The sequence below is a fragment of the Bufo bufo genome, chromosome 4 (assembly GCF_905171765.1).
Source record: "Bufo bufo chromosome 4, aBufBuf1.1, whole genome shotgun sequence".
NCBI classification, from domain to species: domain Eukaryota; kingdom Metazoa; phylum Chordata; class Amphibia; order Anura; family Bufonidae; genus Bufo; species Bufo bufo.
The window spans coordinates 51,836,675-51,849,890 of NC_053392.1; the positions used below are offsets into that span (position 1 = coordinate 51,836,675).

A 13,216-nucleotide genomic window follows, 5' to 3' on the forward strand; every position below is an offset into this window, starting at 1 on the left:
AAACTTTTCTTTTTACATACCTGTTTCACATTTGCCAACATATCCTGTGACATTTAAACCGCAAAAAAATATATATAAAATCCTGCACAATGTGATAAATACATATGTGGATGTACATGGCTACATTTGAAAAGAAAAATCACTGAAAATAATGCATCAACACAATAGATGCAAAAACTATATATAGACTAAACCCTCATTCTAATATGATAAAATCTGAGATTTATAGCCAATATATTTTGATCAAAACACATCTGTGCCTGCCTACCTGCGCCAAGGTGGTCTCAGTCAGGCAGGTCCTACTCTAATGCCTACCTCTATGCCGTTGGGCATCTACATTCAGGAGAGCAGACCCTCCAGATATAGGGGCACATTTGTTAAGACCGGCATATCCAACACCAGTTCTAAATGTAAGACAGCTTCCAAGTTGTCTAACATTTAAACCTTTTTCTATGCCTAAAACAGGGGTAGAAAATGGTGAAAGAGACAGGCCACCCCACTTTTTTTTAGATCTGGCCTGAGTGGGGAGAAGTAGTCATCTGAGCATAAAATACACTTAATTTAGGTGAATTTCAGCTTAGTAAATGACCCCTATATTGTGTTACTTGTTACCTCTATCTGCAATCAAGGAACCAATGAGAGGAAGAGCACACATAGTTATATGTACCTCTTAATCAAAGTCACTTGTGAAATAGGGGGGCAAAAGTGCACAAAAAACTGCTACTCCCAAGGTGGAATAATAGGAGCGCATTCAGACTTGAAGAGTATACTAAAAACATAATCTCAGATTTTATTACATCAGAATGTTAGTCTGGAATCAGAAGGTTTAGTCTGTATATAATGTTTGCATCTATTGTGTGAGTGCAATTATTTTCATAGATTTTAATTTTTTAAATTTAGCCATGTACATCCGCATATTTATTTATCACATCATGCAGGATGTTTTATCTTTTCAGTGATTTTTTTTTTCTGTTTGCAGTACATACTTGAAGGAGTGGCACCTTTAAGTTTGAATGTGCACCTATTCCACCTTGGAAGTAGCAGTTTTTTGTGCACTTTTGCCCCTCCTATCTATCAGGCGACTTTGTTTAGGTGGTACATATGGCTGTGTATGCTTCCTCTTATTGGATGCTTTACCACACACAGAGGTAACAAATAGCAGCACATTATATGTACAGGGTATGCTCTCCTGCATGTAGATGCCCAATGGCATAGAGGTAGGTATTAGAGTAAGTTCCTGCCTGACTGAGACCACCTTGGCGCTGGTAGGCGGGCACAGATGTGTTTTGATCAAAATATATTGGCTGAGAGTTTCAGATTTTATCATAGCAGAGTGATTTTTCTTTTTTGACATTTAAACCCTACCCACTTGACTGCTCACCCGTTTCATTGGGACCAATCAGTCCCACCACCCCAGGAAATTCCCGTAAACTGCTTACTTGGGGGCAAATTGGCATAAACATTGCCCCCTTTCTCACACATTGGCTGTCGTTCCCACTTGATTCTTTTGGCAATTATACAGTTTATGAGAAATTAAAGGGATCATTTGATAAATGAAAAAGAAAATATCTGGAGTAATGAACGCTATGATTTTTCAATATCACTGTAAAACACATTTTCTCCTGTGCAATTTCCTCTTTTTTACCTTTTTTACTCATCCCTCTCTAACACTGGTCTCTTCCCTTGATGTTGGTGGACAGCAGCTCATTCAATGTGACTACTAAGCACCAACTAACCTCTTCTCCTGTCCTCCTCCTCCTCTGCATAGAAAATGGTCCCTCACACACAGCCCTAGCAATTCCACTAATAGAAAGGACTATGTTCTACCATGTAATGTCCTTCTCCACTGTCTAGACAGAGGTATAGCTATATATTTCATTGAACTTAGATAAATGAATGAAAGGTGCGAAGGCCACTTAAAGGGGTTATCCAGTATCTACAACAGCCCCCCCATGTGCCGGGCCCCTCCATGTGAATATACTTACCCTGCTCCCCGCACCGCTCCTGGTCCCCGCACTGCCGTTGCTGCTTCTCCCTGTACACGGATGAAAAAATCCGGTGTCGGGGGGGAGCAGCCAATGGCAGACGGGGACGAGCCTCCAAAACGTCAGCTGCGCAGGGAGCGGGGTAAGCATATTTCCACGGAGGGGCCCAGCACATGGGGGGGCTGGTGTAGATATTAGATAACCCCTTTAACCTGCTTCTCTATGAAACCACAATGCCAGCTTTAAGAGGAAGAAGAAAGCAGGGAAGCATTTTGGGGGTGTGGCCTATGTATTAAGGGGGCTAAAGTAAACAAGTGTGACTTTAGATGGTCCACCCCAGCTTCTCCTCTTCCGGCTCTGTTTGATTAACAGGTCTCTCGCTATAAGCCAAGGGGGAGGAAGCTAGCAGAGATCCATCATCCCCATGACTCTTCTACTCATTGCTGGCTCATTTTTAAGCAATATTTTCTCAGAAACATCATAGCTGTTTATAACCAGGAAACCTGTTGAGCCATGGTTTGCACTCAATCAGTCTTTTGACAGGTTCCCTTTATATGGGTTATCATGCAAATGTAAAGGAAATCTGTCACCAGTTTTATGCTGCTAACGCATGCCAACAAGTCCTGATATTCATGAGCTTCCGGCTTTTTACTCCCACTGGCCACTGATTGACTGGTTTTATTTTTTTCAACTGAGTTAGCAGCAGCGGGTGGAGAAAAGCAGGATCTCTTGGATGTTCAGGACTTATTGGCATGCACTGGAGCTCTTCAGGCCAAGTGACCTGACATTTTATTAAGGGGATATGTCACTAGTTGATGTTGCCCTTAGTTAGGACACCATGAAATTGGAGACCGATTCCCTTTAAAACTTTTTCAGTCACATACCTAGAGAACTTTCTTACCTCGTCAAGCATCTGCATCTCACAGGATGGATTGAAATTAGATCGTTAACTTCTTCCCCCGCATAAAAAATAATTCCTCACATATAGTCCCAGAGATACCTAGGGTATGTAATGCCCCACAATTCCCTTCTCCACTTTCTAGAAAGAGAGAGTGATACATTTTTATGAATTTAGAAGTAGGCATGAATGAATAAAAGGTGTCTGGGCCGCTCCACCTGCTTCTCTAAAAGATCACTATGCTGTTTCTGAGAGGAGAAAACGAGAAGGGAAGCAACTTAGTATGTCGGTCTACCACTGAAGGCAGGAGAAGGGAAACCAGAACTTTTGGCCATAGGAAGAACAGATAAAATGCAGATATGAACCTGCCATTGTGTCTTTGGCAGATCTGATACATGTGAACATTCACCACAAAAGGTTAGATTACCACAAGGGGGTAGTGGGTCAACAAATGCATCAGACTATGCAGGATTTGCTTCTTGTAGTCTGGAGCGATGGAATCACATAATTCTGCATAGTAGCTAAAGACACAAACGGTGGAGAATTTTAAAACTGTTGACAAAGTTGCTTCATTTTTTTAAATCTTAGGTACCAGGGAGTAATACTAAATTGTTTGCAAACTGTACCCACGCTTTAATTAGGCTAACATATTTCGATATTACAGGCTAATACCCCAGTTTCAGCTTTGTCAACCAAGATCCCAGCTAACCAGAAAGTCATTCTTGATTGTCACAATAACTATAGAAGAAACGCTAGTCCAAGCGCAAGAAATATGCTGAAGATGGTAAGTAAAAATTATGTAAAATAAGATATACAGTAGTGGTACAGTAAGTACGGCTTCATAATAGATTTACTTACCTATTTGCTTCTATCAGATTCTAGTGGCATAAAAAAATACTCCTTGGCACCATCTAGTGGTAAGTCCAGTGAACCTTTCCAAGTTCCTGGCAGTGTTATATGCTTAGTTCCTTAATAACTTAGTGATATACATGTAGCCCAGGAATTATGTAGATTTTGTGGCCTGGTGTCACGGCTATGTCTCGGTCTTGTTGTTGTGCGCCGTGACAAAATAGCCGTGCATGCTGGTTGCCAGGGGCAACGTGTTGTTTTGCAGCATGTGTGTGCTTTCCTCCTTTGACCTGCTCCCTTTTCCCTGTGTCCAGGCCTAGTTGCTTTCCTATTTCCCTCTTGGTGTTCGGTGGGGAATATTCCCATGACAGTATGTCCCACTAGGTGGCACTCAAGGACTGGGCAGATGAAACACCCAGGACAGGAGCATAGCTCCAGCACCAACAGAGGCTGGAGGACAACTGACTCCACTCTACAAGCCACAGGCAATATAAACACCAAGTGACCACACCCAGCCAGGTAGTTAACCCCTCCAGAACCAGACAGAGAGGGAACCAGGAGAAAGGAGGAAAGCACACACACGTGTCACGGCGCACAACAACAATACCGAGACACCTGGATACCTTGTTGAGCTGTATTTTATCTTTTTTGAGATGATCCAATCTGGGCCACTGGAATTTTTTTTACCCTTTATCAACAAGATCCTCTGTTATCTCCTGCAGTGTGATTGATTTGTGTTTTGGAAATCTTAGATTTTTTTCCTCCTTATCATTCAGTTTTTTCATGATCTTTTTGTTTTGGGCTTTGATCTTCATTCAGGATATATTTTTACAGGTCCATGAAGTACTGGAGCCAGATGTTGTCGTTGTGAATATGGAGGTTGTTGTTCTTACAGTTTGTGGCCATGTGGTTCCAAAGTTCTCTGAAAGAGTTATCTTGGAGGCCATCTTGAATTTGGAGAAGTTTGGTAGAGATGTGACTTTGCTTTGTCTTTTTGAAGATGGCTATGTTGTACAGTTGTGCAGTGTAGTAGACTTCCCTCAGCCCAGAGTTGTTTGGGTCTGTATGTTTTATATTTAAAGCCATTCCTAGGGCCTTCCTTATGGCTTTACACTCCATGTCAAACCAACTGCTGGGATGTTGCTTCTTCTGGGTTCAGCTCGTACACATTATTATAGAAGTTATGGACTTGTGGAGCATCTCTTTGATCTCCGGTCTGTTGAATGCGTCTGTATATTTTGGAGGCAACCTCTTGGACCATTTAAATAATGGAGTAAGGCTAGAGACCAGTCTTCTGGTGCGTTTGTGTGGGTGGTTTTCTTGTGTATTTAATGTATAGGGGCAGTTGTTGTGGTCTGAGAGGTGAATTTGTGGAGTGACAATGAAGCACCAATGTTTTCATTGTCCATATCTGTTATGGGGTAGTCTACCACACTGTTGCCTACATGGCCCCATATCTGGAAATAACTAACCCCAGAGACCTATAGATCCTGAGTCGGCACAGATAGATAGATAGATAGATAGATAGATAGATAAATAGATAGAAAAGGGGACTCATAGCGAAAACTGAGACATTTGCATGATGGCTATAGGTCAGTCAATGGGTACAACATAGTTGTAGGCTACTGCAGGCATTGGGACAAAAATTCAAGAATTCAACTTGCTTTTTAAATACCTTGCCTCTCTAGCACTAACGGTACATCTGAGATATATAGATATATCAGAGATACCAAGATCCACATTATGAAATCGCTTACACCAATGCCCTGTTGCCCAAAAATATATAACATTTTGAGAATATTGCACCCCGCCTGCCAATTTTACAGCAGGACATACAGGACCTAGTGGGCCCAGCCTGATTATTATAATTTATATGCTAGAAAAAGCATACTGTACTTGAATTTTACACAAGTTCTTTATTGGTTTAGATTTTGGTTCTGGTGCAAGGCGGGCCGATATGAGCCACATAGCTTAAGGAAGCCATACAAAATACTGGTATTAATAACTACCCCCCCTTGCCAATAGCTTTTCTATTCTGAAAAAAAAAAATATAATAAATATGTAGCATTTTCTATTTACAGATTTGGAATGCAAAGGCTGCAAATACAGCTGAAGCTTGGGCCAAAAAATGCAAAGAGGGACACAGTCCTCAAAATGAAAGAACAATACCCGGTAAGCATTAATAGAATATTTTTTTCCCCCCTAACTTTGATATAGGATGGTGATAATAGTGTATTTTGGCATTGATTACAAATGAAATGTGGTGTGTCCGAGTCACAATTTAACATAACTAATACTGCACAAACAGTTGTATGGGTTATGCCTTTCATTGAGCTTATTGAATTCATAGCAGTGAGAAAAAGTAAGTGAACCCTTGAATCTAATAACCTGCAGATCCTCCTTTAGCAGCAATCACCTCCATCAAAAGTCTCCTGTAGTTGCAAATAAAATTTGCATAAGGTTGAATTTTGGACCATTCCTCACTGCTAATGTGCTTCATGCACAACCCTTTGCAGCTCATGTCACCACATCTCGATATGGTTAAAGAGATTCTACGCCTTTTTATTACTGGTGATGATCTGTCCTTTTGTCGTTTGATAGATCATCAGCATTGGATCGGCAGGGGTCCAACACTGGGGACCCCCGCTGATCAGCTGTTTGAGAAGGCAGCGGCACCTGCTGTAGTGCTGTAGCCTTCTTGCTGTTTCCCGTAGGCCCAGTGATGTCATGACTAGTGTTGATCACGAATATTCGAATTGCGAATTTTAATCGCGAATATCGGCACTTCGAAAATTCGCGAATATTTAGAATATCGCAAAATATTTTCGTAATCGTGAATATTCTATTTTTTTTTTAAATACCAGTTCATTCGCATTTTTATGCGAATATTTTAGGCGAATTTTAGGCAAAATTTTTGCAATCAAGAAAATAATGCCTGGAGATCATGAATTCGCGAATTCTCGAATATATGGCGAATATTCTCCCAAATATTCGCGAAATATCGTGAATTCGAATATTGCCCCTGCCGCTCATCACTAGTCATGACTATTATCACTGGCCAGGGCGTGCCTGAACCCCGTTCACTTCATTGGCCCAGGCTTGTGATAACAGTCGTGACTTCACTGGGTCTGCAGGAATCAGCGAGAAGGCCATGGAACTACTGTGAGCGTCACTGCTTTTTCCAACAGCTGATCGGCAGGTGTCTGAATCCCACTAATAAGATGCTAATGAGCTATTCAAAGGATAGATCATCAGTAATAAAAATGTGTAGAACCCCTTTAAAGCAAAGACTCGGGCTTCACCATTCTAAAACACAAATCTTTTCAACCATTCTTTAGTTGATTTACTAATATGCTTTTGGTGATTGTCTTCTTGTATTACCTAATGTCTCTTGACCTCATGGACATCTGCCATTATATTCCTCTGTAAATTGTTCTCACACACCTTTGAATTCATTGTTCCCTCAATAATCACAAGGTATCTATGGCAACTATGTTGCTATGGCAACAAAGCAGCCCCAAACTATGATGCTTGCTCTACCATGCGGTGCAATGAAGATGAAGTTTTGTGCATTTGTTGTGCACATGTGCTAGAGTTCTACTTATGTCATCTGTCAATAGAACATTTTCCCATAAGCATTGTGGAACATTCAGATGGTCACAGGACATACCAGCCACAATAATTTTTTTTTGGACAGCAGTGGTTTCTTTTATGGGGTCCTTCCATGAACACCGTTCTTGTTCTTTGTTTTTCTAAGGCAGAATGCACACGGCCGTGTTCTGCGGCCGAGAGCGGTCCGTGGTATGCCGGGCTGGATTCCTGTTCAGAGCAGGAGCGCACGGTGTCATTGGTTGCTATGACACCGTGCGCATCATGCCGCCGCTGCTGTACAGTAATACACTCATATAGAGTATTACTGTAGTGCAGCGGCGGCATTAAGCGCACGGCGTCATAGCAACCAATGACGCCGTGCGCTCCTGCTCTGAACAGGAATCCAGCCCGGCATACCACGGACCGCTCTCGGCCGCGGAACACGGCCGTGTGCATTCGGCCTAATAGTGGACACGTGGACAGGCTGTAGCGTCTTCTGTAGGTCTTTTGTTGTTACCCTTGGGTTTTTTCACACCTCTTTCAGGATTGCCCCTTGTGCTCTTGGAGTGATCTTAACAGATTGTCCAACTCATAGGAAAAGTAGCAACTGTCCTTAATTTTATCCATTTGTGGATAACTAGTCTAATCATGGATTGTTGTGCTCCCAAAGGTCTTTAGCAATGCTCTTGTAGTCTTTTCCAACTTCCTCTCTATAACATGTTTGCAGAGGTCTTCTGAAAATTGTTTACATCAAGGGATCATTAACACTGAACAATCTTTCTGGAGAAGAACAGATTGGTCAGTAACCAGCCTTTGTGTCCCTTTATTTATTGAGAAAAACACTAGTGAAACCCACAAATCCAAACTTGTTTTCCGAACTGAAATACATTTTAACAATTAGATCCTGAAGAAGTTATTAACACAGAGGTTCATTTACTTTTTCCTTCTGCTCTGTGGATCATTACTCAATGTTCTCAATAAAAGTCATGTTTGTGTTATTACACTGCGTGCAGAATAATTAGGCAAATGAGTATTTTGACCACATCATCCTCTTTATGCATGTTGTCTTACTCCAAGCTGTATAGGCTCGAAAGCCTACTACCAATTAAGCATATTAGGTGATGTGCATCTCTGTAATGAGAAGGGGTGTGGTCTAATGACATCAACACCCTATATTAGGTGTGCATAATTATTAGGCAACTTCCTTTCCTTTGGCAAAATGGGTCAAAAGAAGGAATTGACAGGCTCAGAAAAGTCAAAAATAGTGAGATATCTTGCAGAGGGATGCAGCACTCTTAAAATTGCAAAGCTTCTGAAGCGTGATCATCGAACAATCAAGCGTTTCATTCAAAATAGTCAACAGGGTTGCAAGAAGCGTGTGGAAAAACCAAGGCGCAAAATAACTGCCCATGAACTGAGAAAAGTCAAGCGTGCAGCTGCCAAGATGCCACTTGCCACCAGTTTGGCCATATTTCAGAGCTGCAACATCACTGGAGTGCCCAAAAGCACAAGGTGTGCAATACTCAGAGACATGGCCAAGGTAAGAAAGGATGAAAGACGACCACCACTGAACAAGACACACAAGCTGAAACGTCAAGACTGGGCCAAGAAATATCTCAAGACTGATTTTTCTAAGGTTTTATAGACTGATGAAATGAGAGTGAGTCTTGATGGGCCAGATGGATGGGCCCGTGGCTGGATTGGTAAAGGGCAGAGAGCTCCAGTCCGACTCAGACGCCAGCAAGGTGGAGGTGGAGTACTGGTTTGGGCTGGTATCATCAAAGATTAGCTTGTGGGGCCTTTTCGGGTTGAGGATGGAGTCAAGCTCAACTCCCAGTCCTACTGCCAGTTTCTGGAAGACACCTTCTTCAAGCAGTGGTACAGGAAGAAGTCTGCATCCTTCAAGAAAAACATGATTTTCATGCAGGACAATGCTCCATCACACGCGTCCAAGTACTCCACAGCGTGGCTGGCAAGAAAGGGTATAGAAGAAGAAAATCTAATGACATGGCCTCCTTGTTCACCTGTTCTGAACCCCATTGAGAACCTGTGGTCCATCATCAAATGTGAGATTCACAAGGAGGGAAAACAGTACACCTCTCTGAACAGTGTCTGGGAGGCTGTGGTTGCTGCTGCACGCAATGTTGATGGTGAACAGATCAAAACACTGACAGAATCCATGGATGGCAGGCTTTTGAGTGTCCTTGCAAAGAAAGGTGGCTATATTGGTCACTGATGTGTTTTTGTTTTGTTTTTGAATGTCAGAAATGTATATTTGTGAATGTTGAGATGTTATATTGGTTTCACTGGTAAAAATAAATAATTGAAATGGGTATATATTAGTTTTTTGTTAAGTTGCCTAATAATTATGCACAGTAATAGTCACCTGCACACACAGATATCCCCCTAAAATAGCTAAAACTAAAAACAAACTAAAAACTACTTCCAAAAATATTCAGCTTTGATATTAATGAGTTTTTTGGGTTCATTGAGAACATGGTTGTTGTTCAATAATAAAATTAATCCTCAAAAATACAACTTGCCTAATAATTCTGCACTCCCTGTAGTTTAGATTGTTGTTGTCTTTAATGGTGGCTGAGATAAGAACCAGACCACATTTTATAAGTAATAAATATAAAAATTCAGATAACACCAAATTAGTAATCAATTAAAGAATCCAGGTAGTTCTAAAAAGTTCACTTATGTTTTCTTGCTACTATAGCTCTTTGAAGAGAACTCCTCAGCTCCACTACATCACATACTTTTTCCATTCTGTTTGATTCTCCCCTTTTCTCAGTTCCAAATTAAGGGTAATTTGCAGCACTTTCACTGCAGCAAAGAGAGTCCTATGGCTCTGAATTATACTTCACGTGCTGCTTTATTATTATAATTTTTTTATTTATTTTAAAGCGCCATTAATTCCATGGTGCTGTACATCAAGATAGGGTTACACATAAATAATATGGGAAGAAAGGGATCCCCAGAATTCCAGAGGGGCATGTATGGCCTATAAGTAGGCCTACATGCCGATTAAGGCACTCTCTTCCCAAGGAGAAATAGTACCCCCAAAAAACATAAATATAAACTACAGTAAACAAGAAACTATTAGCAGACTGGTACAGAAAGGGAGAGGACCCCTGCCTTACAATCTACAAGGGAAGGAGAAGGAACACAGTAGGTGAGGGTAAAGGCTGTTTATCTGGCTGTGGGGGGCAGCGTGCCTATTGCAGGTGGTAGGCTTTTCTGAAGAGGTGGGTTTTCAGGTTGCTTTTGAAAGTTTGGATGTTGGGGGAGAGTCTGATGTGCTGGAGTAGTGAGTTCCAGAGTAAGAGAGAGGCACCTGAGAAATCTTGTAGTCGATTGCGTTATGAACAGATGAGCTTAGAACAAAGCAGAATGTCTTGTGAGGATTGGAGATTATGTGTGAGGATGTATCAGGAAAGCAGGTGAGAGATGTAAGGAGGGGACTGGTTGTGGACTAGCTTATATGTAGTTGTAAGTATTTTGAACTGATTTCGTCGAGCAATGGAGAACCAATGAAGGGATTGGCAGAGGGGAGCAGCAGAGGAGAAAAAAGGGTAGAGGTGGATTAACCGGGCAGCAGAGTTAATAATAGATAGGAGGGGTTGAGAGTGCTAGATTGGGGGGCCACAGAGGAGAATGTTGCAGTAGTCCAGTTGGGAGAGGCACTAACATTTTAGTTGACACAGGAGTGAGGATTGAGCGAATACGAGAAATGTTCTTGAGTTGAAAGTGGCAGATGTTGGTGAGGGTTTGGATGTGTGGCCTAAAGGACAGAGCAGACTCAAATGTTATCCCCAGGAAGTGGACCTGCAAGACTGGAGAAAGTGCCATGCTATTAACTGTAGTAGATAGGTCAGGTAGGGGGGACTGTGTGATATGGGGGAAAGACGATGAATTCCATTTTCTCCATGTTGAGTTTTAGGAAGTGTGAGGAGAAACATATAAATATACAGTAGCCATACAGAAATGCTGGGATTTTGGATAGCAGGGAAGTGACATCTGGGCCAGAGAGGTAGATTTGAGTGTTATCAGCATAGAGGTGGTATTGCAAGCCATGGAACTCTATAAGCTGTCTCAGGCCAAATGTATAAATGTAGAAAAGTAGTGGACCCAGGGCACACCCTCGAGGGACACTAACAAAGAGGGAGAATGATGAGGAGGTGGTATATGAATGGGAAATGCCGAAGTCTGGTAAAGTACGAGGAGATCCAAGAGACGGCCAGGTGTTTGATGCCAAGGGAAGAGAGGGTTTGTAACAAGAGAGAGTGGTTGACAGTCAAGGAGGAGGAGCACAGAGTAGTGACGATATGGTGCCAATCAACCTGTAACTGTAAATGTGTATTACAAGTAATGCAGCTATAAATAGTTCTGTTGAGTTTTTTTTTTTTCATCCCTCTGACTTTTCAAAATGCATGTTATCTCTCTCCATTCCTGCCAAGAAGGTGGACTCTTCCTGATGCATAAGATTTAAAGGGGTTGTTTCATGAACAATATTTATCACCTATCTACAGGATAGGTGACTCTTGTATGATCACTGCAGGTCTGATCACTGATATCCCCACCTATCATGAGAAGGGATTGAGTGATAGTACACCAGAGACCTATAGCCATAATTTCCTCCAGATCCCTCCTAATTTTGACTGGCAAACAGCAAGAAATGGTCAGTATTCACTTAAGGGTGAGGCCTATTATGTTTGTTTTTTCCCTAGAGTAGTGATGAGCGGGAGGTGCCATATTCGATTTCGCGATATTTCGCGAATATTCGATTGCATATTCGTCTTATATTCGTCGAATTATTCTATTTATCGCAAATAATATACGATTTAATTATTCGCATATTTTTTTTTCCAATGTGTACTGTTATTCCACTTTTGCATACTGCTCCCCGATAAGCTTCCCCGTAACCATGGGAACGCCTGTGCGTTAGAATATACCATCGGATCTGAGTTTTCATGATCTCAGGGAAAACTCAGATCCGATGGTATTTTCTAACCCACAGGAGTTCCCATGGACGCTTGTCGGGGAGGAGTATGCGAACAGCTGTACAGATAGGAAAAAAATAATGCCAAAATTCTAAATAACGAATATATTCACTATATTGCTATGTATTCGTTTTTTAGAATATTGGTCATTTTATTTTCCATATGAAAACATGATTCCCCCCTGCTTAAGTTGCTTGTGGACCAATATCTTATTGACCCACAAGAAAGAAGCAGTGAGGAAACATGTTTTCAGATGTTAAAAAATGACGAATATTCAATATAGATAGAGTAGTGTTGGAGGGCTTGTAGTGCCTTCAGTTGCCTTACAGCCTGAGACAGAATGATCTTAGTTGATCTTCTTACACAGTTATCACAGTTTTGATTGCAGTCAGAGACAAGATCAGATCATTAGGAATATTTGTTAGTTTATTTATTTTTGTGTATTTTCTCAATGTAGCGTATTGTTTGTTTAACTATTACATTCATTTTTTCAGACTTAAGATGTGGTGAAAATTTATTCTACTCTGCCTTCCTAGTCCCCTGGAATATTGTGATTGATTCTTGGTACAGTGAACATGTGGACTTTAAGTACGGAACAGAGCCCCCATCAGAACCAGAGGTCGGTCACTACACACAGGTAAGTGACCCGCGTAAAGTACTTTTCTTGAGGCTGACAATAAGACACTAAGAGTGACAATTAATTTGCTCTATATTATCCGTGTCTATTTTGAGTGGTGTCTCAACTATGTTGGGCATAAAAGAGCTGGTGCCGAAGCCCAAAAAAATGTGGACCATATCATATTGGAAATATTTTTTTTTTTTCTTGGCCTGCATCTGGTATTACAGTTAGAGATGAGTGGATTTTAAAAAAATTCGGCCGGTTAGCC

The 13,216-nt window shown here is 41.4% G+C and overlaps 1 protein-coding gene across 1 annotated transcript in view; it reads left to right on the top strand.

Moving 5' to 3' along the window:
• The window catches only part of LOC120997229 (serotriflin-like), a 49,577-nt gene that overhangs the window by 16,059 nt on the left and 20,302 nt on the right, over nucleotides 1–13,216 (top strand). The window contains exons 5-7 of the mRNA XM_040427225.1: nucleotides 3,548–3,667; nucleotides 5,814–5,904; nucleotides 12,824–12,966. Of these exons, the coding sequence (XP_040283159.1) occupies nucleotides 3,548–3,667; nucleotides 5,814–5,904; nucleotides 12,824–12,966 (354 nt within the window). The remainder of the gene's footprint in view (nucleotides 1–3,547; nucleotides 3,668–5,813; nucleotides 5,905–12,823; nucleotides 12,967–13,216) is intronic.